The sequence below is a fragment of the Delphinapterus leucas genome, chromosome 17 (genome assembly GCF_059928025.1).
Source record: "Delphinapterus leucas isolate spDelLeu-1000000601 "Yukka" chromosome 17, BTC_Dleu_Yukka2, whole genome shotgun sequence".
Classification (NCBI taxonomy): Eukaryota; Metazoa; Chordata; class Mammalia; order Artiodactyla; family Monodontidae; genus Delphinapterus; species Delphinapterus leucas.
Window position 1 is genome coordinate 81,408,164 of NC_143145.1, and position 23,174 is coordinate 81,431,337.

Sequence of the window (23,174 nt, forward strand, 5' to 3'; positions counted from 1 at the left end):
AACCATTCGTTTCCCGACAATAAGTCATAACGAGTACAGGTTCCATGTGCTCGCTGAGCTATGGAGCAGAACATTTGACAGCAGAAACGTTCTGAAAATCTAGGCCAACTGAGTGCCGCCCAGGGGGTGCCTCCCCGCCCGTCGGGTCCCCCGCGGGCCTGTGAGTGGACGTGCCCACGTCTCCCTAGCTTTAGACACCCACGGCCTCCCAGGGGCTGCAGTGCTCCCCTAGGTTTCCACCCCCTGTGCCAGAACTAACGGCTTCATCCTATAGGGTTTGTCTTCTCAGCTTGCTTTTAAACTCATTTGAGGTTTCCAGAACCCTAAACCATGTTTACGTGCTTGCTTTGATTCCTGAAATTCCTTAAAGGGGTTATAGTGTGTTCCACAAATACTCATCCAGTGTCACCACAGGCCAGGGCACCATGCCAGGGATGTGGGGTGACTGACGGTCTCCCTGCAGATGAATTTACGGTCCCGGGGGAGAGACAGGTAATTGAAACATGAGTTTTACAATCCATGTTAGAGGTAAAAAGCTCAGAGAGGTAGAGTTCTGAAAAACTTCATTCTGGAAAAAGTTTATCCTCACTCAAGTAAAATCGGTCAAGGGATATAATTCTCGGTTCTCTTCTGATTGTGACACAGCTGGGGGGAGGGCACAGGTCCCCTGACCTGACAGTCTTGCCCAGAGCGGATCCCATTCACCTTCAACTCTGTGGGAATCAGTAGAAGTGGTCTTGCCCTGGACAGTCACACGGGTGCAGCTCGGGGAGGACAGGGTGATGGCACACGTAGAGCCTCCCCTGGGTGTGGGTTCCTCTGTCCTTACGTTGTCTGGTGCTCCCGAAGATTTTACACACACACACACACACCTCACAACAGTTATGCCTTGTCTCGTGTACCAACCGCATGGGCCTACGTTTAAAGTGCACTTGACTTTGAGATGGCTTGAAACTAGTTCTTTGCATGAGCTTTTGTAACTAGGTGAAACTTTCTTTCCTCGCCCCTCTTGTTTTATGGTGCGCTATCTCTGCCTCCTGTTAAATGTATAGGTAGAGACAGACTGAGTGTGTATGCTTGGTAAGGTCAAACTTGAGGCCTGGGAGATGCTCTATCTGCGATTTTAATAGCATTAGGCAGTTAGCCATTTATGAACAGAGGCACGCCCTCCAAATGTTTGGGGTCCTTCAGTGTGAACATTTTTATAGTTGGTGTCAAGCGTTTTTCTTAAAGCCCCAGTAATTTAAGGGGTCAGTGGTAAGAAAAACATAAAAACAACTCATCATAATTTGGGACACATGCAGTTTTCAGATTAGCTGAACTGCGAGCTGCCTACCTTATAATCCTAGCCTGAGCACCAGTATTTTGGAAATGCTTTATACAAAAAGAAAAAAGAGGAAAACCTCTAAAAATAGTTAACGTGTGATTAAGCAATCTTACTTTGTATTCAGATGTAATTGCGATTCTTTGTGCTCTCTCTGTCTCTCTCTCTCTCTGTCCCTCTCTGGCATCATTTCTTTTGCACCATTCTGCTCTCATTTCCTGTTTGCAAATACTAATTGCCCATGTGAAGAGAATGAAAATACCCTGGTATACCACCCATCTGTAGTTTTCAGGTTTTTTTATTTTGAAATGAATATACAACCATAGGAGGAAAAATCTCCCACATAGGAGTTAAAAGGAAATGCCTAACTTCTCAGTTACGGATCCTTAAAAGAGCTTTTAAAAGAGAAGAAAAACTTTATAACCTAACGTGACATTTTTGCTCCGTAAAATAATTAACCAAGGAAAACATTTCTGAATTGAAAGATAAAATGTGTTTGAATAATCCGTCTTCATCAGATTGTCTCTTCATTTTTCTGGGGACGCTAGAAAATGAAATAAACAACCACACCCAGGCTCCAGGTGGCCCCCAAAGGAACCTCCTTGTCGTGCAGATAAGAGAACTAACGTTGGAATTTGTTGATTCCACTTTGGAATTCATTGACTTTTTCCTCTTGGTTCCTAAAAACAAATAGGTCTGCCACTCCTTTCACGTCTCTGTTGGCTTTCAGTATTTGTATATTAAATATAAGCCTTTCTAAATATTGTAAGGCTAAACTGCATGGTAAGTTTCAAAAGTGTTGTCCTAGAACTGCCTTTTAATGAATTGCTCAAAAGTTGAAAATATCACATACAGTAATTCTAAAAAGGCATCCTTATAGTTGATTGATATCAGTTAACGACATCTACCGTAGGAAGATAAGTTCTGTCATTTTGGGTATTCCGGGTATGAGTCATTTGGGTACCTGCTTACAACTTGGATGGGTCAGGTCAGGTGCAGCCCCGCTCTTTGCCATGTCTCCTGCTTCTGGGCGGGCGCCCTTCTCCTTCCTGTCCCCTTGCGGCATCAGCAGCCTCTCTAACTACCTAACCATCCAGCCATCCTTCCTGCTCTATGCCAGTCATGGACGCAGGCTCCAGGCATGTTTGCACTTTAGAAATTTTTATTAGGAATGAATGTGGACCAAGCGGGTATTATACACTTGTACTAGTTGATTCCTCAGCAGTGAGGTCAATCAGAGGATGCTTCTTTTCTGAAACAAAACGAGTATTTTAGACAGCTTTTCCTGCAGTTCCTCTTGTTTTAATCTAAGGCCTTACAAATAGCTGTTAGGTTTAGGGAGTCCCTTTCTAGTGACTTAATTTAGTGTGTTGGACCAAATTGTATCCACACTGTATTATTTTTTACTTGAACTTAGATATATGTGTTCTGTCCTGTGTCTACTGTGGGGATTGAGCCTATAGTTCACTTCCTTGCTGGAAAGCACTTGTCCTGCTTTAATTATTTTCATTCACTCAACAAAAATTCGACTTCCTTTTATGGGAAACAATAGTGAATGATGAAACTAACACAGCTCCTGCCCCAACGCTGCCTACAGTCTACTTTTAATGCTGTCTTAGATTTGTATACTTGCAAGATATGTTTTTTCCTTTCATTAATAAGTGATTTTACAGACCTACAAAAATTGAATGCTGTAAAAATGTCCACATTATCGTACAGGATCAAAGAAGCGTTCTAAGTGTGTTGTTGCCCTTCAGAATTGACTGCAGTTATGTTATCGTGTTAAATAATTTCTTTCGCATTATTCAAAGCTTTATTGTATTTTATACATGTAAAGTAAAGTATTAACTACTGGTAAATTTCCTTTTGCAACCCACCTATCTACTCTATATGAAAAGCATGTTTTAATCGAATGTTGACATTTTGTGAATTGTTTACTAATGGTGTTTTATGATTAGCATGAAGGAGAATAAAGCTTTGAGTATGATGGCACTTGCCCTTAATTTGCAAAGTATATGCTTGAGTTTTAACTTAAATATGAAAGAATTATTGACGCAGGTAAGTGTTGTAAAACTTCACAGCTCTTAGAGAAACGACTTTTAGAACTGTGAAATTTTAAGTACAGAAACAGTTTTAATTCAGGCCTGTTCTGTTGCCAGCATCCTCATGGGAATTCGTTTTAGTAGACGCTCTGATGTATGATTCATTTTCCTTGTTATTTTTTTGTGTGTGAGTCACCGTTTTAGCATGTAAAACACGGAGATAATAAACCTGTGTGTGTGCGCGTACACACACTGTATCCCCTTTAATTATTGTTTTTGTGTATGCAAAGTTGCCCTAGGAAAAAAACATCTGTTCTGGTACCAGCAAAAACTGGGCAGGTATTCTGAAGTGTTACTTCATCTTAGAGCAGTTTGAAATGGGTAGATGTATATTTTCTATGTTGCTTCATGATTCTTTAGATCAAGACAAAGAACTTTAATTATTTGAAAAAGCATAGTAACCAGTCTTCGATATGTAAAAAAGAAAAACTGGAGTACAAATTTTGTTGCAGACTTTTCAGAATAGTAGTCACAATGCTTTTTAAAAGTTTTTCTTAAAAATCTACAAACAATAAATGCTGGAGAAGGTGTGGAGAAAAGGGAACCCTCTTGCACTGTTGGTGGGAATGTAAATTGATACAGCCACTATAGAGAACAGTATGGAGGCTCCTTAAAAAACTAAAAATAGAATTACCATATGACCCAGCAATCCCACTACTGGGCATGTACCCTGAGAAAACCCTAATTCAAAAAGAGTCATGTACCAAAATGTTCATTGCAGCTCTATTTACAATAGCCAGGACATGGAAGCAACCTAAATGTCCATCAACAGATGAATGGATAAAGAAGATGTGGCACATATATACAATGGAATATCACTCAGCCATAAAAGGAAACGAAATTGAGTTATTTGTAGTGAGGTGGATGGACCTAAGGTGTGTCATACAGAGTGAAGTAAGTCAGAAAGAGAAAAAAAATTCTGTATGCTAACACATGTATATGGAATCTACAAAAAAAAAAAAAAATGGTTCTGAAGAACCCAGGGGCAGGACAGGAATAAAGACGCAGACATAGAGAATGGACTTGAGGACACGGGGAGGGGGAAGGGTAAGCTGGGACGAAGTGAGAGAGTGGCATGGACATATATACACTACCAACTGTAAAATAGATAGCTAGTGGGAAGCAGCCGCATAGCACAGGGAGATCAGCTCGGTGCTTTGTGACCACCTAGGGGGGTGGGATAGGGAGGGTGGGAGGGAGACGCAAGAGGGAGGGGATATGGGGATATACGTATACATATAACTGATTCACTTTGTTATACTGCAAAAACTAACACAACAGTATAAAGCAATCATACTCCAATAAAGATGTTAAAAATAAATGAAAGAAAAGTTTTTCTTAACAGTATAAAAGAGAAGACACAGGTAATTTTAGTTGACATTTTAGTTAGGATTCCATGAATGGAAACTGTATTTATGTTTATTATACCAAGCCAAATAATAATGAACTCTAAACAGCTTCTGGTTTCCTTTGTTTGGGAAAATAATTAGCCACTCATAAGAACTCAGAATAATTAGGCTGAATTTAGGGAAATTAACCATGACTTTGGAATTATGTTTTGTGATAAAATGAATGAAAGTGGTATCTATTATTTTATTTCAAGCTATAAAATATGTAACTGGGGTAATTTGTAGACTATTGTAACATTTCAAATCGAGAGACATACAATTTTAAACTGTACTGAAACATTTTGACTCTAAAGGATTTTTATTACAAACGCCATTGAACAGTAAGCGTAAATAAAATTTTTATGGATATATTTGAGATGCAATAAAATTTATATTGGTCAGGGGAAAAAAGAAAAAAATATGTAAGTTTATTGTTCACTAGTCAACTTTGGTTTTAGATTTTTTTCTACCCAAATCACTAGCCACTAAGACAGATATACTAGTTGTTCTTTTAACTGCTATTTAAATTACTTAAAGATTACTTTACCAACTGTCTTTATTTAAAAGAAGCTTTTTAAATCTTAAATGTGTTTCTCTTTGGGGATCGTATTGGCAGCTCTGATAGAGAAATAGGTACTGTCACCTGTTCTCGCCTTTTAGGTGCAATGACAGGATTTATCCACTCTCAAATTGGTTTGCCAATCAGCCCTCCTCCTAGAATGCAGTAGGATAAGAGTGACGTAGGGCACTAGCCCCTTCTTGACCACATATATGCTGTCGAGATGGTCAGCTTCTCTGGGCCTCTCACCTTAAAATGGATATGGTGATAAAAGCATCCACCTCTCAGGTCCATTGAATTCCAGGGAGGTAATAGAGATGAAAACACCCTCCACTTGTAAGGTATTTACATTATCAAAATAACATAATGCACAAAATAGGCTTTCGTATTCTTAATTAGCCTACCCAAAACTTAGTATGTGCCCTGGGCAAGTAAGTATTTACAAAGTTAATTTTATTATTTTGCAATTTTGATGTGCAGAATTCAGTTCTTCCATTTATGCATGTCCTGTGCTTTACAAAAAAAATTGAGCTTTTGCTTTAACTTTTTAAACATCCTTTATTAGTCTAAATTTTTATTTTTCTTGTCTTTTAAACTATGAGAATAATGCTGCTTTCAAATATACCCTTAGTATTTTTGTAATGATGCTTGAATGCCCTCTATTAAATATTTTATTTACACATCATCAAATTCTTAAAGTATGTGAAAATTTGATTTCAGGGGAAATTAATTAGATTCGTGTTTAGAATGTTAAATAAAATTGTTTTCATTTAACCTGTCATTGGTGAATCTTATTCTAACTATTTGATTTGTATTATCCCTCTCAAGTTGTCATAATCATGATTTCTGAATGGTCATCTTCAAACTATTCAGGGTTTACTACCCTGTACTCTCTATAACAGATAATTCTGATTTTTTCCGCTTTTTGACCATTATTCTTTTCACATTTACGTGTACAGTCAGAATTGTTAGATTTTTTTTCTATGCGCGTTCTTAGTCTACTGAGGATCATGCTACTAATAGCATTTTTTAAGATATTTTAAGATTTCTCAACAATGATCTCTTAAAACCAAATGATGCTTTCTTCCTGACGCCCCTTCTCCTGTAGCAAACCTATATTTAACTTCCCTTGCATGCTTTTGAAATCTAAGGAGCACAGAGTTATTGCTACATTTCAGCAGCGCTTGCAGCTTTCTGAGAAATAAATTGGCGGGTATCGCAGGTAACACAGGTGTAGCCCAGAGAAGCCCACGTTGCACCGGCGCGTGCCGTGTGAGCCTGGGAGGTGCTGTCCTCTGGAGCCTGCTGGCTGCTGTCAGGCTACAGGTGTGCTCTCCCCGGGAGAGAACTGCGCTTGTCTCTTCCCGAATATTATTTAGCTTAATGAAAACTGGATCCGTTTGGTTTACAAATAGTAACCCTAACATCCATTTCTCTCAGTAGGTGAGTTAGGTTTAAAAAATTAAATTGAATTTGGGAAAGAAGTGGGGAGTCATTCAGCATCACCAAATGCCATTTATCTAGGTAATACTGTTTTACTTTTTGTTTCTGCCTTAATTTGGTCATGTAAATGTGCTTTGAACTAATAAAGATTTGCAATTGGTGAAAATTAATGCATGACTCTTCAGCAGAGTACGGAATGAAAGCATGTGTCATGAAATTGCCATTCTTTGATCCTGTATTTTCCATCACTTGCGGACTGGTTCCGTTTAGAGTGTAGTCCATTCTTATTTTTTGTTTCATAGATTGGCCAAAATGGGAAGGACTGGATTCCGCTCTCTTCCACGAAGAGTCAATGGAACTGGCTAAGATCAAGGTCTGACGCTTTTTCCATCTGTCATCAGGTATGCATTGAACAGAAATCACTATAGTTTTATGCACGTATCTTTAAAGTATTTGATTGCTATGAATATTATGAATTTGGATTTTTATTCAATGTTGAGCTCGCAACTTTATGTTTATCCTGTAGTTCTTAAATGCACCTATAAGTAATTTGAGTTTTGTAATATACTGAGATAAAAGATATTGTTAGCCATGAAAAAATTTCAGCTGGTCTTAGAAAAGTGTAATATTTGAAATCTGCAATTCTTCATTGCTCAGTCTGTACATCCAAAGATAACAGAATTCATTTGTTACTCCATATTGAGGATCACCAATTTTCATATGATCAAATGTTTGTTGTTTCATGGTGCACTTTTAGTACATTCTTTTCAATAACTTAGAAGTTGTTATTTTTCTCAACTGGAATTCTCTGCCCAATTATGGTTGGGTCTCAGAACACAATAATGGCAAAATACGACCAGTCTTTGAAATATTTTCAGATATTAGCTGTATACAGGGATTTAGATACTTCGCATTCCATGTTGATTTTACAGTTGAAAAATTTATCAGCTTATTTCCCAGTGTTCTAAGTAGGTGCACAGAAGCATCATGTTAGGAAACAAGAGAGTCAAAATTATTCTTTCTTCCTGCTTTGGCAGAATGCTTTATACCAATTTACAGTGTCATTACTGGTTACAGCAGAAGAGCTGTATAGATATTTCTGAGAGAGGCAGAGAAGCTGTCTCTTGAATGAAAATATAACAGGAAAAGAACAAGTCCTTGAGATGCAGAAAAATCTAAAACCAGAGGGAACATACTGTGTTAGCAGTAGTAATGTCAGTTGCATTAATTGTGTTAATGTCAGTTTTAAACTGCAAAGGAGACGTAGGCAATTTGAACAGCGTGTAGCAAGGCCTTGCCTGTATCTACCTACTGAAGAAGAAAGGCTGTGTGAACCAGACACCAATTAATTTACCCATATGCTGTACACTTTAATCAAATGAGTGGATAATTGCTATATTTTGCCTGTTTAACGATAGCCTCTACATTAAAATGCAATAGGATCTGTTGTAATGTACACTTAATTTTACAAAAATGTAGGTTAAATTTGGAGCTCCTGCAAAAGGATAACTGGAATCTGCAAAAGTCAGATCATCCATCTAGCTCGCGGGGGCAAGTGTCAGTCTGATGCCAAAACACACGTGAAACAAAGAAATTGGTTTTCCTTGTTTTCTGAATATGTAATAGGATGAGGAATCCAATTGATTAGCAGTTGATGACAGTCATTTAGCCACATGCCAGTTTTCAATTTAAAATCAGACCTTTTTCAAAGAGGTTGCTGGTATTATTTCTGTGTCTCTTAAAAAATAAATACCTTGCTAAAAACTAGCATTCATGAACCTTGAGGAACCATTTAACTTGTTTATATCAATTGGATCTTTGGGGAGTTGGTTTCTTCCTCTGAGAAATACAGTTGATAATATTTCCTATCTCTTGTCCACAAATTTTCAAAGGTTTCAGTCAATTTAAGTTTTTGTCTAGGTAGACATACTCTTTGCCATACAATATATACATTTCCTTCCTTCTCACAGCACCGATAATGAATTGAAACTCTGACACACCTTTTACAACCTGACACACCTCTACACTGATGCATCCCTGCACAGGTATTGTGCTCTAAGCCACAAGGCCCACTGGTGTGCTCACACTCACACGGGTCACAGGTGTGTCAGAGACTCTGGTCCCCCAGCTCTGGCTCTTCCACTCACCTCGGGTGCCCAAAGAACAGCATCGTTTTCTGTGATGTGAAAAACGATGGGGAAAATTACTTCAGCCAAATCATTGCTTCCACCCAAGAGACAGGGAACCCTGATCCTCATCTAATGTGACACCAAAAGGTTTTACCATTTCAAGAATGCATGTTTGTTACGAAGACAAGTCATTTCTGCTCTTGACTCAGAAATCCCTCTGTGTGTGATGACACTGGTATAAAGAATCAATTTTCAATTTGGGCGATGCGTTCAACTCTTTCAGGCCTCTGGTGTCTGTGCCTTGAGTACTCCTTCCCTGGACTAAATGGTTCACAAGGTGCCTGAAAGAGTTTTCGGCTGCTAATCTATATTTTCCTATAACACAGAGCGTGACTAGACCTGGCTTGCACAAATTATTGCACAAATGATTTTTAGACATTAAAATATTTGCGGAAACATTTTTATGTTCTTAGCGAGATTTATGTTCTCTAGTCCCTTGTAAAAAGTGAAGCTTTAATAATGCCACTTTTAGTGTCATGTCTTGATGCTTCCCGAGAGTTCCTGACTGCTTTCCCTGAGTACGACGTTTGTCAGGTGGGATTTCAGGGGATCTGTGAACTGTTCATTCTGAGCAATGCGTTAATATGTGTTTTGACAAATATAAAGAAGCCTACAGATATTACATTAGACCAGCTGAATCCATTTTATGGTTTCTTTTTTTTTTTTAATTCAAAAGCATCACATAGCAAATAAAACTTTTAAAAATTAAATCTAGTTACAAACTAGTTGTTTCTTATTTTTTTTTTTCCAGTCCCTTTTTGCTTTCTTTTACGACCACATGAAACTTGAGAAGCCACCTAAAGCTAAATCATTTAGTGGAGTTGGGCAGTTCCCAAGTGTCCAACAAGAAGGCCTGGTTTAGGCTGCGATGGCCACTGTCATTCCTGGTGATTTGTCAGAAGTAAGAGATACCCAGAAAGTCCCTTCAGGGAAACGTAAGCGTGGTGAAACCAAACCAAGAAAAAACTTTCCTTGCCAACTGTGTGACAAGGCCTTTAACAGTGTTGAGAAATTAAAGGTCCACTCCTACTCTCACACAGGAGAGAGGCCCTACAAGTGCATACAACAAGACTGCACGAAAGCCTTTGTTTCTAAGTACAAATTACAAAGGTATTAAACTCTATTTGTCTTTCAGATTCTATTTTCTATTATGTTGGCCATTTGAAGCCATTGTAAACGTATATATTTGTATCCACATCTTTCCGCTGATTTGCAGAGAGAAATGTTAAGTAGATTAGACGTTGGCTAGTTTTAGCATTCTGAGTCACAGACTTTTATGTGTTAGTGTTTTTGGATTTTTTTTTTTTAATGCAATGCTTAATGAGAGTAGAATTTCCGTTTGTACAAAAAAGAAATTGCAAGAAAAGGGTGTGGACATTAACGTGAGTATATTCAGCCTTGCTCGTTAACGTTCGTAATCGCTAAAAACCAGTGAAAACTAAAGTGGCGACTTAGACGGCTCCAGCTCTGCAGTGTTTAGGTGTGGTAACTACCCTCGTAGCAGATGCGTATTAAGTTAAAAGAGTGTCCGAGCCGAGGGAAGTTCTGGGTTAGCCTAGCAGCTTAGCTTCCGTTTGAACAGTGAGGTCGGGCGGTTTTTGTCGTGATGCTGACAGAATATGTCTGTGTTCAAGGCACATGGCCACGCACTCTCCCGAGAAAACCCACAAGTGTAATTACTGTGAGAAAATGTTTCACCGGAAGGACCACCTGAAGAATCACCTGCACACACACGACCCCAACAAAGAGACGTTCACGTGCGAAGAGTGCGGCAAGAACTACAACACCAAGCTCGGGTTCAAGCGGCACCTGGCCTTGCACGCGGCCACGAGCGGCGACCTCACCTGCAAGGTCTGCCTGCAGACGTTCGAGAGCACGGGCGTGCTGCTGGAGCACCTGAAGTCCCACGCGGGCAAGTCGTCGGGGGGCGTGAAGGAGAAGAAACACCAGTGCGAGCACTGCGACCGCCGCTTCTACACGCGCAAAGACGTGCGCAGACACATGGTGGTGCACACGGGAAGGAAGGACTTCCTCTGCCAGTACTGTGCACAGAGGTTCGGGCGCAAGGACCACCTGACACGGCACATGAAGAAGAGTCACAACCAGGAACTCCGGAAGGTCAAGACGGAGCCCGTGGACTTCCTGGATCCCTTTACCTGCAACGTCTCCGTGCCCATCAAGGACGAGCTCCTCCCGGTGATGTCCTTGCCTTCCAGCGAACTGTTGTCAAAGCCGTTCACAAACACACTGCAGCTGAACCTCTACAACACTCCGTTCCAGTCCATGCAGAGCTCGGGATCTGCCCACCAGATGATCACAACCCTGCCTTTGGGCATGACGTGCCCAATAGACATGGATGCTGTCCACCCCTCTCACCACCTTTCTTTCAAATACCCGTTCAGTTCTACCTCATACGCCATTTCCATCCCCGAAAAGGAACAGCCGCTGAAGGGGGAGATCGAGAGCTACCTGATGGAACTGCAAGGCAGCGTGCCCCCCTCTTCCCAGGACTCTCAAGCATCGTCGTCTAAACTAGCGTTGGAGCCGCAGATCGGGTCGCTGGATGACGGCACGGGGGACCTCTCCCTGTCAAAAAGCTCGATTTCTATCAGCGAGCCCCTGAACACAGCAGCGTTGGACTTTTCTCAGCTGTTTAATTTCATACCATTAAGCGGTCCCCCCTATAACCCCATATCGGTGGGGAGCCTTGGGGTGAGCTCTCCGCAGGAGGAGGCACATTCTTCTGTGGCTCAGCTCCCGCCACAAACCCAGGAACTTCCGGATCCTGCCGGCACCGTAGGTCTGGGCTCTCTGCACTCGCTGTCAGCAGCTTTCACCAGTAGTTTAAGCACAAGCACAACGCTGCCACGTTTCCACCAAGCTTTTCAGTAGGTTCCACGATGCGGCTCCGTTACAGCAGTGTGTGTGTAGCCCTGCCTTCCGTGACCATTTTTATTTTAGTGCCTACTTGCAGACAGTATAAAAATTTCTGCTTCTGTATAGTACCAGTTTTCATTAAGCCAGTATAAAATAGAAACTAGCTTTTTAAATGAGCTTGGGAACCATTTGTGTTCAGTTATGTTTACCTGGGTATTTTGTCCTGACTCACTGCCAACTGTCACAATTTAAGATGATTTCTCATACAGGAAAGCCATTATTAGTAGTAAAGTCTTACCAACCCCGTGTTCCAATTACTGTTAGATCTTAAATTTTTCATTTTTTGTCCAATAACAATGGCTCTACCTTTTGACATTTGGCTCATTAAAAAATTTTGCAAGAGAGTTAAATTTTCTAAAATGTATATGAATGACCTGAGAGTTGTAAAATTTCTACTAGCCTCTAAATGGATTAATAATCAAAAGCTTCAAATGAATTAAGAATCCAGTCTGGGGACATGACATATGTTTCTTAGATAGACCATAATTTCAGGTCAGTATATTTTGAAGACTTGCTATCGTCTGGCTCAAATGTTTGCCGTCTTTATTATGCACATATAAGGAAAACAAAACCGAAACACAAAGCACCAGTATCTGTAGCAAAAAGAGACCCCTAGTAAGGTGACACGGCGTTCCACGTTACTTAAGAGTTGGCCTTAATTTATTACACAGGATGTTTGCCACGTTTTATACTTCTTGCTCTCTTTTCGTTCGATTCACACTAATAGTGTATGGCGTCAGAGTCTTCAGTCAGTCTCTGGATGGATCTCTTTCGTCTTTTCCACCTTACATGGCCAGAGGGTAGGTCAAGCACAGCCAGCGGTTTTCCTTGGATTGTCATTGTACAGTCGGTCCAGAGTCCAGAGCCGCTGGGGAACACAGGTGTGTTTATCCCGGTAGGGGATGGGGGGAGGGGGGCGGAGGGGACGTGTCTCCGCTTCTAGGGTGAGAGACCCTAGGCAGGGAGACGGATGAGAGACCTGCAGCTCTGCCTGGGAACTTGTCTGGGGATCGTGTCCCCTGTCGCCAGGGTGGAAACGAGATCCCTTAGGAGTCAAGTCAAAGCACATCGCTTATGTCACTTCTTGCTGAATTTGAGGCAGTTCGCGGTCCCTAAGCACCAAAAACAGAAAACAAAACAACAGCCCTGCTCCCATGGCATCTTTCTTATTCAGTGTTAATTCATCTTTCCTTGCTATTTTTGGACGGAGACTTTAATGTTAAATGCATTCGAAAACTATTTGAGGAATGACCACAAAGTCTTAAGCGACTAAAAATATATACAGTAAAACCCCACTTTTACACGTCCCTGGGAAATAGGAGGAACGTTGCAAATAAGTTGAATTTGTAGAGGGAGGGAGAAAAGTAAAGCAAAACAAGCACTATCTTAGTGATTGTGAAAAGAACAATCGAGAACATTGTGTTCAATGAATACAGCAGTTACTATGGGCTTTCTTCATGTTAGGCAACCAGCATATGTTCCCAGAGGTCGAATTATTATTCTGTTTTGCTAATAATCAGTTGGGGCATCAACCTAAGAAACATATCTAGTAAGCACTTGTTAACACCTTATTTGGGGACCCTGTCTGTTGGGGTGGGTATGAGGAGGGAGGGTTTATAGAAGAGTATATATCTCTTTAAAAAAAAGAGAGAGAAAAATATTTCTGAGCACTCATCTGCCCTATGTGGAAGCTTCTTTTCCCTTTTATAGGGCCAATTATCACTGCAGATTTCGATGTTTACCAAGAATTCCTAAAAATGAGTGCGGATTACTGAATAGAATACACTATTTAAAATATTGGGGAGTAGTATAATTTGTGGAGACATGTAAATTGTAATAATGTAAATGGGGGTTTCACTATATATATTATATGTATGTACACACACGTCGCACTTCATAGAATCAAAGTGGCTCTTAAGGAGCTTGGGCTCCTGTTATTTTATCATGCTCCTATGTTTGTTTGTTTGTTTTTTTTAATCCTAGGAGCAGTAGTTTTTATACGTATGTATTTAAATTTTATTATTAAAAGTTACATTTTATTAAAAAAAAGTGTGTTCCAAAGGCATTAAAATTATATATGTTAATAAGGAAATACATTTTTAAATTTTTCAAACTGCTCCTAAGCTTTTGATTAGGGGAATATTTGCTCTGAAAGTAGGCGTTTAGCTCTGCTTTGTTTCCGCCTCCTTTAGTTTCTATGAAACAGATTGCTTACTTAAATCACTAGTTGAATGATTAGTGTTCAATATTGCTTTAATCACCATTGAAAAAAAAAACAGGAGAAAGAAATCTGGTGACAGAGCACAAATAAATAGAAAACCTATTTTTAAATAGAAATCACAAATACAAGTGTGGAAGCACTACTTTATTTTGTCTAAAATTTGCTTAAAGAGAAGTCAGAATAACGAACTGAGACGTTGGCCTTAGTAGGCTGTATTTCACTGCTAATTAAAAAAAAATTAAAAAGGGAGTACCATGATTTATTAAATAAAGCATTTTGGAAATGGGGAATGGCGCCACGTAGGTATGTATATTTTTAGCCTAATTCTCGCCCTGCATGGAATTCAAATACGTGGAGGCATATCTTCCAGGGCACCAGTGCTAAAATTGTGGACTCATATTTTCATATGTACACCCCTTTGCCTGTTGCTGCCCCACAGACTTGAAATAACACTTCCAAGTAAGAGGGAATTCAGCTAATTTGTTTTTTAAATTGACTGTAGCGGTCACTAAACCCCTTTTGAGAGAATCTATATTAAACATGAGGCTGACTCATTTATTTTAATTGCACAATGGTCTGACAAGGCTGTAACACCGAACTGGCTCTTTTTTTTGTTTGTTTTCCTAAAAAAAAAAAAAAAAAATTGACACATTTTTATGTCAACTGGATGTGATTAAAAATAATCGTTGCCAATGCTGTTTTCATTCTCCGGTGGCCAGAATCATCATCCCTGGAATTTCTAGCAGTGCCTTTGCTTGGTTTAAAAAAAAAAAAAAAAAAAAGGGATTATCATTAAGTAAAAATATTTCAGTTTAGAATTTGGACCTCAGACAAGATATTGAACCTCATTCAGTTTGACCTTCCATGTGTTTGTACAAATTAGATCACCAGACACAGAAAGCATGAGTGTGGAAGGATCTTGACACCGTAAGCAATATTCTCCACCGATGGATGCAAATACCATCTTTATAGCTGTTGGTCACTGTTACAATGTGCATCTTAAAATCCTATTAGCAGGTTCCATTTTTCAGAACGTTGTCCTGGCTGATCATGCACTACTCTTCGTGCAGCTTTTTCATTTCATTTCGTGTTTCTTCCAAGCTGTGTATTTTTGCCTAATTGTTGCTTGTGCTTTTACTATTCTTAGTCACTTGTGGAATATAGTGACATATTGTGTTAATTTGGACAGTAGCGGTTTTTAAAAACCATATACTGACTGAAACATGAGCCAGAGCTGATTGCTTTATGAAGCTAATAATGAATGTTAAAGAGTACATATTTTCAGGATCATTCATCTAGAAAGCAATACACATATATAGGCCAATATTTTTTTACAAAATAGAGCTTGGTCAACCTCTATACTACACATATTACAAGATATAGCACTTTCAAAACGAATCTAAACCTTTACAGAAACTTTCTTATAGGTTATGCCTTTTATTTTAAGACTTATTATAATTTGTTTCAAGTGCCATTAGATGATATATATGTAGGCCTTTGATATATAATGCTTTGTGTTCAAAAATGGTAGATGGTATTTTAAACAGGTACATTTTTACAGTGTTTTCTTATCAATTTGCTATATTGCACAGAATCAGTGTGTGTCTTTTCATAAGGTTTTACAATGGTTTATTTTTTTACAAGGTTTACGTGTCTCAAAACACACTGTCTTCCCAGTATGTAAATTAAAAAAAAAAAACCAGTTCACCCAAGTTGCTTCTAGCCTACTGAGATCCATGTGGCGTTGGAGATCTTTCAGATACTGAGTATTCTTCATTAGCAGTGGCAGACTGTTATCTCTGAGAAATGAGTGCCTACGTTGACCTTGTCTTATTTTTCTCATACTGCGTCAGCAGCTGTCTACCACACAGATAGTCTGCTGTGATCCCATAGAGCCACATAAGTTGTGTTGTGTAGTTCTGTGCTAAAAACCCATACAGAGCTCCTTTCTGATCATCTAAATCGAGATGATCCCACCCACAATGGTAAAGGCACGCTCAGATCACCCCCCAGGCCCTTCTCCAACGTTGTCAGCCCTCTGAGGATGGAAGGCAGTGTCTTTTGATAAGTTATCTAGCTTAGAAATAACAGAACTATTGCTAATGTATAAAACACTTCATTGTATAAGCTTCAGTGGTACAGATGAACCAGAATGAATGTGTATCTTCTCAGAAGCACTCCTTCAATATTCTGTTGGATCATATGCTGCTAATGTAACTTGGGATACAACTCTTCATGGTGCTACAAACTTCTCTGTCTCATTCAGTCGTGTCTTTTTTATCCATAGGAAAAAAAGGACTACATTAGGCGTAAAGGTGTACAATATATTTTTATACTGTGACTTCATTTGTCTTTAACAAGACTTTTACACCACCCACAACAATGTATTCATGTGCACTTGCAAAAGGAAATCTCGGACATGCAGATGTTACCAGAGCAAAACCCAGCTTTGTCCACAAGGTGACTATAACTCAGAACGAAACGTGGGCTTTATGATATGGTGTGGCGTGAAGAACATGCTGTATGTTACTAACAGCCCTTTGAATTTAACGAAAACTGGGAATCCATTCGGAAATGGATTGCATCATGCCTGAACATAAGCTGGACTGCTGAGATTGTATTTTTAGCTGATGGAAAAAGTGTTTGGACTAGTACTCTAAAAATGTTCTAATGATAAAGTTTTGAGTCAAAATAGAAAAGAAAAACTCTGCATTCCAGGCTGAATTTTGTATATTTTTATTGCATTTCAAATCGCTATTCTGTGATATGGGAAATCAAGTGGCTTATCATGTATATCATGTACTTAAAATGTATTCACAAACTACTGTTGTATTTGTATAAAATATAGACAAAGATCGTATTTTGTGTGTGTGTATAAGCTCTGTAAATTAGCAGTCACATTATGAAGCTGCAGCGATAAGTACATTTTAAACATCCACACCCAAAGGGGTAGCTATTTATTGTCCAGTTACCCAGATATAAAATATTAATTTGCTGCTAATTAAACAAGAGTGCTGCCGCTTCTTGTGGCCTACAGTGTTATGTTTGCTGTAAGAAAAAGATATGTGAACTCCACAAAATGTATGAATAAAAATTATAGAATGGCTTTAGATAATGTAGATCTTCCTGAAATTTTAATAGATGATAAATTTCTATTTGGTATAACAGTTTTTCCCTTTGAATTTTAAATATTTTCTCATTCGATAAATGTAAGATTCTAATAGCTGCCTCTAGGACAATACTTGGTTGCTGAAATGAAACGTAAAGTTCTAGGGTTTCTTTCGTTTTATAACTTTTGTACCTTTAAAGGAAGGACAGAAACTGTAAATAAAAAAGTCAAAACATCATGCATCAAAACTTTAATCCAGGTGAGAACTCAAAAAACCCCCCAAAGGCTGTAGGAATGTATAAATTGATCATGTTTCTTGTTCACCTGAGATAAAACTGGCATTCAGCATTCCTTTAGCCCTTATTGTCTGTCAGTCCTGCCTGTAAATTATCTTTTTAGAAGTTCCCTTTGGGCTACTTGTCTAAAATTTTGCTGAAAAGCTTCCCTTGACTATATTCATCTGGACCAAAATCATGAGCACACAATTTCATCTAAAATTCATCAAACAGTCACGCAGCTTCGAAAGAGAGACATTAATTCTGAAAATTCAGTTAATAATCTGGCCAGGAACCAACTGTAGAATTTTTTTTGTTTTTTTGGTATCTCATAGCGCCTTTTTCAGTATGATAGGAAAAAATTCTTTCTTTACCTTTGGCTTTCCTGTCTTAAGGCTGTCTACCTTCAGAGAGGTAAAGAAAATGCACAGTGACCCCAAATTTTGCAGTTCCTCTTTTTACATACTTAATTCCAGCAAATCTAAAAGCATTACTTTGTTAATTCTTGGCATTAACACTAAATACATTTTCATTTAAATGCACACATATGAAATATTTCAAGGACTATTTATAGAAAGAAAAATGCTATCGCTTTTTGTAGTTAGAATACTCTGAAAAAGGATGTTTGGGATTAATTCACTTAAGGAATATTCTCACTTATGGAAAAGTAATTAGAAATGCAGTTTGCTTACTGCACCAGAGACCCCAGTGGGTCTAAAAGACTTTTTCATTCATGTTTTTGTTAACTGAAAAGTTCCTACTGATGGTTCACCATTAAGGGGAGGAAAAGGTTCAGTCTGGCTATAGACGGCTTGAGTTTTGCTGCCACTTTTCCTTAATTAAGCATTTCTTAAGCAAAAGGCACTGCCTCATGCTGAGCCCTAGGGCTGTTCCAAAGAAGTCATCAGCTTTACGGAAAGAAGGCTGTTTCCTGATCAAACATCAGAGTGAAGAGGACAGCATCACTGCAGCTGTGGGAAAGTGTAAATATTGTATTGAGTTGTACCCAGTTACCCATTTCTGTAGATCAAAAATGGTCAAATATTGGCGATTCAGCCTAAAACTAAAACAAAACAACAAGAAGACCCAGAAGGTCTTGACTGCATTCTATTCAACACAAGGTCAATAATAAATCTGTCCATCCTGCGGAGGTTTGACTCTTGGCTAATGTGATGGTTAATGTGTCCACTCGGCTAGGCCATGGTACCCAGACTGGATGCCCGGTCTAGTCAAACACTGGTCTAGATGCGGCTGTGGAGGCGTTTTTTCAGGTGTGACTTATAATCAGCTTACTTCAAATAAGACAGACTGCCCTCCATAATGTGGGTGGACCTCATCCTATCAGTTGGAGGCCTTAAGAGAAAAAAGTGAGCTCCCCGAAGCAAAAGGGAATTCTGTCTCCAAACGGCCTTTGGGGACTCGAGCTGCAAGATCCAGCTCTCCCCCGGTCCCCAGCCTGCTGGCCTGCCCTGCAGGTGTCGGACTTGTCAGCCTCGACAGTCATGTGAGCCAATTTCTTAAAATAAATCTCTATCTCTGTGGTATACATACCCCGTTGCTTCAGTTTCTCTGGAAAACACTACCACAGCTAGTTCCAATTGCCGTTCTTTAGAGGTGCTGGTTTTACCTTGGAAGAAGTAGAAACATCTTTCGCTCTGATATGCTGTTATAGCAGAGAACATAAATTCCCAGCTTCCGACTGCTTTAGAAAAGAAAGAGAAAACGAGCACAGTGCTTAATGGAGATGGTACCTATAAAGGGTTTCTCAGACTCTCCTTTTCCATACTGTTATTTTGACTGCAATTATTTTTTAAATTTATTTATTGGAGTGTAGTTGACTTATGATGTTGTGTTAATTTCTGCTGTACAGCAAAGTCATTCAGTTATACATGTATATATTGGGTTAGCCAAAAAGTTCGTTCGGGTTTTTCTGTAACATCTTCCGTAAAACCCAAGCGAACTTTTTGGCCAACCCAATACATTCTTCATATTCTTTTCCATTATGGTTTATCACAGGGTACTGAATATAGTTCCCTGTGCTGTACTGTAGGACCTTGTTGTCGGTTGCCATCACTGCAGATGAAAATGGTTTTCTCCTACTGAGCAAGTTTTCTTTAAAAAAAAAAAAAAATGTAAACAGGCTAATCTTGTTCTGCCCAAGAGAGGCATACTTGGCATGTAAACCAATGTTTATTCTAAATGCACAAGTGGAAGCGTTTGTAGATTGAATCTTTTTTGAAAACATGGTCCATTTATAGTAATACCTTAGTCAAGGTCTTGAGATCCTGAGGGAGATGAGAGTTGGAAGTGCCATGGCTCCTCACATAAGCTGTGGAAGTTTCCTGTTTTATGGTAGTAGAATTTTTGCAAAGGTTTAACTTTTGGTTTATTCTAGCTGTAATTAGAGAACTTTAATCTTTTTCTTGGGGCCCCTTTCAAAGTGTCGTTCTTGCAAAACTGCTCTGTTTCTACAAACACATAATTGATCTGTTATTAGTATCCACACACACCTGGTGACATTTCTAAGACGGCTCCTGTAACCAGACTTTCATGCCCTAGGAATGTTCATTGTGGAAGTAGGTTAATAGCCTAAGCTATGCCCTATTTAAGATTTTAAGCTATGTCAGCTTTTCCCACCCAGAATTAGTGGTGATCATCGGCTGTAATATACACCCTTATAAGCATCTCGAAGACCATTTTGTTTACAGACTACAGGCAGCTGAGTTCACCTCATCCCTAGTTTTCTAAGTTACATTATCTCTCACGGGAGTAAAGTGCACTTACTGTTGTATTTTCTATGATAAATTCTTTCATATGCTATTTCCATAGTTATTCCTAAATTGGATGTTTACTAAAAGAGCTTCAGGTTAGTACTAGTCAGTGATTTGAAGGACCCTGAAAATTCTCTTCCATTCTTGACAGCGTCCGCCCGTTTGGTCCTCTTCCTCTTTCTGTCATTTTCATGTTAAGTCACTCGCTGTTCCTTGTGCTGACGCATCCCTCTGTCCTGTTCTCCATCCCTGGAATGCCTGCTTTCTCTGTTCCTGCCTGTGAATGCCACATGCCAAGAGCTTAGCATCCTCTAGCCCTTTCTTGATGATAGCTCTTCCATTCACAATACCTTCTCTGCTCTCACCCACTGAAAAGTATATTATTTTCCCTATGAACGTTTATTAGATCTTCTCAGGGATGTGTCTGTCCTTTTTAGTTCTTTTAAGCCCTGGAGGTGAAAGCCCTGTCCACGTGGTTCCCTGCACACGGCAGAAAATCAACACATATTTGTTGCCTGAAAGGCAATGATGGCTCTTACCTTTCTCAACCATCTTAACAATTAGGACACATAGTTTAAAAGAAATACTCTTTTAGAAGTTGAACCTAGAAAAAATTTTACAGGATAATTTTAATGCTTGGGTTATCTTTGTTCTATAGAAAGTCTTATTTGACATACTAAAGATTGCGTGGGGACTTCCCTGGCAGTCCAGTGGTTAAGGCTCCGCGCTTCCAATGCAGGGGCCACGGGTTCCATCCCTGGTTGGGGAACTAAAATCCCAAATGCCGCAGGGCGCGGCCAAAAAGATTGTGTGATCATACTTAAACCTTACATTTTGTTCTGCCCTCCTGCATCAAAATGAGCAAATTCTACAATACAGTGCCATTTCTTCAGAAATAAACCACTCTAAATGCTTTCACTGCAATGGACCAAAATTAGAGAGCTTTTTTTTTTTTTTTTTTTTTGTGGTACGCAGGCCTCTCACCGCCGTGGCCTCTCCCGTTGTGGAGCACAGGCTCTGGACGCGCAGGCTCAGCGGCCATGGCTCATGGGCCCAGCCACTCTGCGACACGTGGGATCTTCCCGGACTGGGGCACGAACCCGTGTCCCCTGCATTGGCAGGCGGCCTCTCAACCACTGCGCCACCAGGGAAGCCCTAGAGAGCTTTTGAGGATCCCAATTCTTGTAACTTTGTACTTTAACACTTCTAACTATGGAGTCTTTAGCTCTGTTTAAACTTCCTGGAACTTGAGTGACTAGAGATAAGCATCAGTAGGTAGGGTTCTTTTTTTTTTTTTCTTAAAAGTTTATTTACTTATTTATTTATTTCTGGCTGCCTTGGGTCTTTGTTGCTGCCTGTGGGCTTTCTCTAGTTGCGGCGAGCGGGGGCTACTCTTCCTCACGGTGTGCAGGCTTCTCATTGCGGTGGCTTCTCTTGTTGCGGAGCATGGGCTCTAGGCACACGGGCTTCAGTAGCTGTGGCACACGGGCTTAAGTAGTTGTGGCTCACGGGCTCTAGAGCACAGGCTCAGTAGTTGTGGCGCACGGGCATACTTGCTCCACAGCCTGTGGGATCTTCCCGGACCAGGGCTCGAACCGGTGTCCCCTGCATTGGCAGGCGGATTCTTAACCACTATGCCACCACGGAAGCCTGGTAGGGTTCTTAAGATTTTATTTCATCAAGTACTAGGGTAAGTTCTCATTAACAGAAATTATCATTTTGAAATCTCCTTAGATCTTATTTAAATTTTAATTTGCCTTTTCTCCTTAGCAGTTAGGCCAATGAGTAAAAAACCACTGAAGGGGAACCTTTTTGTTTGCTTATTCTACACACACAGTGAAAATCAATTTTTAAAAAAAAAAAAAAAATCAAAACCAAAATAGACCTCTAAGGTTTTCCCCCCATTCCTACAGATGGGACCAGGCAGTTACAGCTGCTATACAGAGCCACACAACTAAGACCAGGGCCCAGGCCTCCCGACACAATCCCGGGCTCCTTCTGCTTTCAGGTATCTGAAGTTTTCCCACCGGAGCCAGCTCTGTTGGAAGGAAGAGGCATAATTTAACGTGCAAGGCTACAAGCAGAAATTTCTTTAAAGTTTCATGTGTTACCTCAAAATTTCAAATTCTGGGAAGATAATGAAAATCATGTGTCTTTGCCTCCCTTGTCAGTACTATTACTGTCCTTATTTTACAGATGAAGAAACTAAGGCTCAGTGAGATTGACTTGCTAGGAAGTGATAGGATTTAAACCAGGTTATTTGACTCCAGGGCCTGTGCCCTTTATCACTGTAGTTTCAGGAGAGCCAGTATCCGGGCACCCACAGGAGAGAAGAAAGCAGAAATTGAGAGTTCGGGAGACTATACTCCCAAAATAACATGAGAAGTTCTCCTGGGACAGGACTACCAAAATGTCTGTTCCACCAAGACAAGGAAAACACAACAAACTCTGTAGAGTGTATGTGTGTGTGGTATACAGGTAGATGTATGTATATGTAAATACACACACACTCACGCATATGTTTCCTAACTTGCCTCCTGAGAGGGCTTAGAAGTAGTGATACTTACAGCAATGAGCACAGTAACACCCAGATCTTGGTTTCTAAGTACCATTCTCCACCAGAACGTTTGGAGCTCCTTGGAAAAATGGCTGCTTCTACGACCTGGGGCTAGGAAAATACAAGATGATCCTGGAATATCTTTTACCAGAAAATAAGGAAATGTTCAAAGAATGATAAAGACCATGTGAAAAATGACACAGGAGCCAACGTGAATGGGTACCCAGTGGCCTAATTTGGGAAACTTGGGCATTAATAAATAGTTACAGTAATAAATTATAATCCATGGACTGACAAGA

General features: G+C 39.8%; 1 protein-coding gene across 4 annotated transcripts in view; it reads left to right on the plus strand.

Moving 5' to 3' along the window:
- Positions 1-18,124, plus strand: part of PLAG1 (PLAG1 zinc finger) — a 52,032-nt gene extending 33,908 nt beyond the window's left edge. For 3 of the 4 annotated variants that reach the window (XM_089899140.1, XM_089899139.1, XM_022556823.2), the window contains 3 exons: positions 7,119-7,217; positions 9,757-10,115; positions 10,640-18,124. In XM_089899140.1, coding sequence (XP_089755266.1) covers positions 9,874-10,115; positions 10,640-11,897 — 1,500 coding nt within the window. In that variant the 5' untranslated portion in view covers positions 7,119-7,217; positions 9,757-9,873 and the 3' untranslated portion in view covers positions 11,898-18,124. The remainder of the gene's footprint in view (positions 1-7,118; positions 7,218-9,756; positions 10,116-10,639) is intronic. The other variant, XM_022556824.2, reaches the window with a different exon arrangement.
- Positions 18,125-23,174: the final 5,050 nt, after the last annotated feature.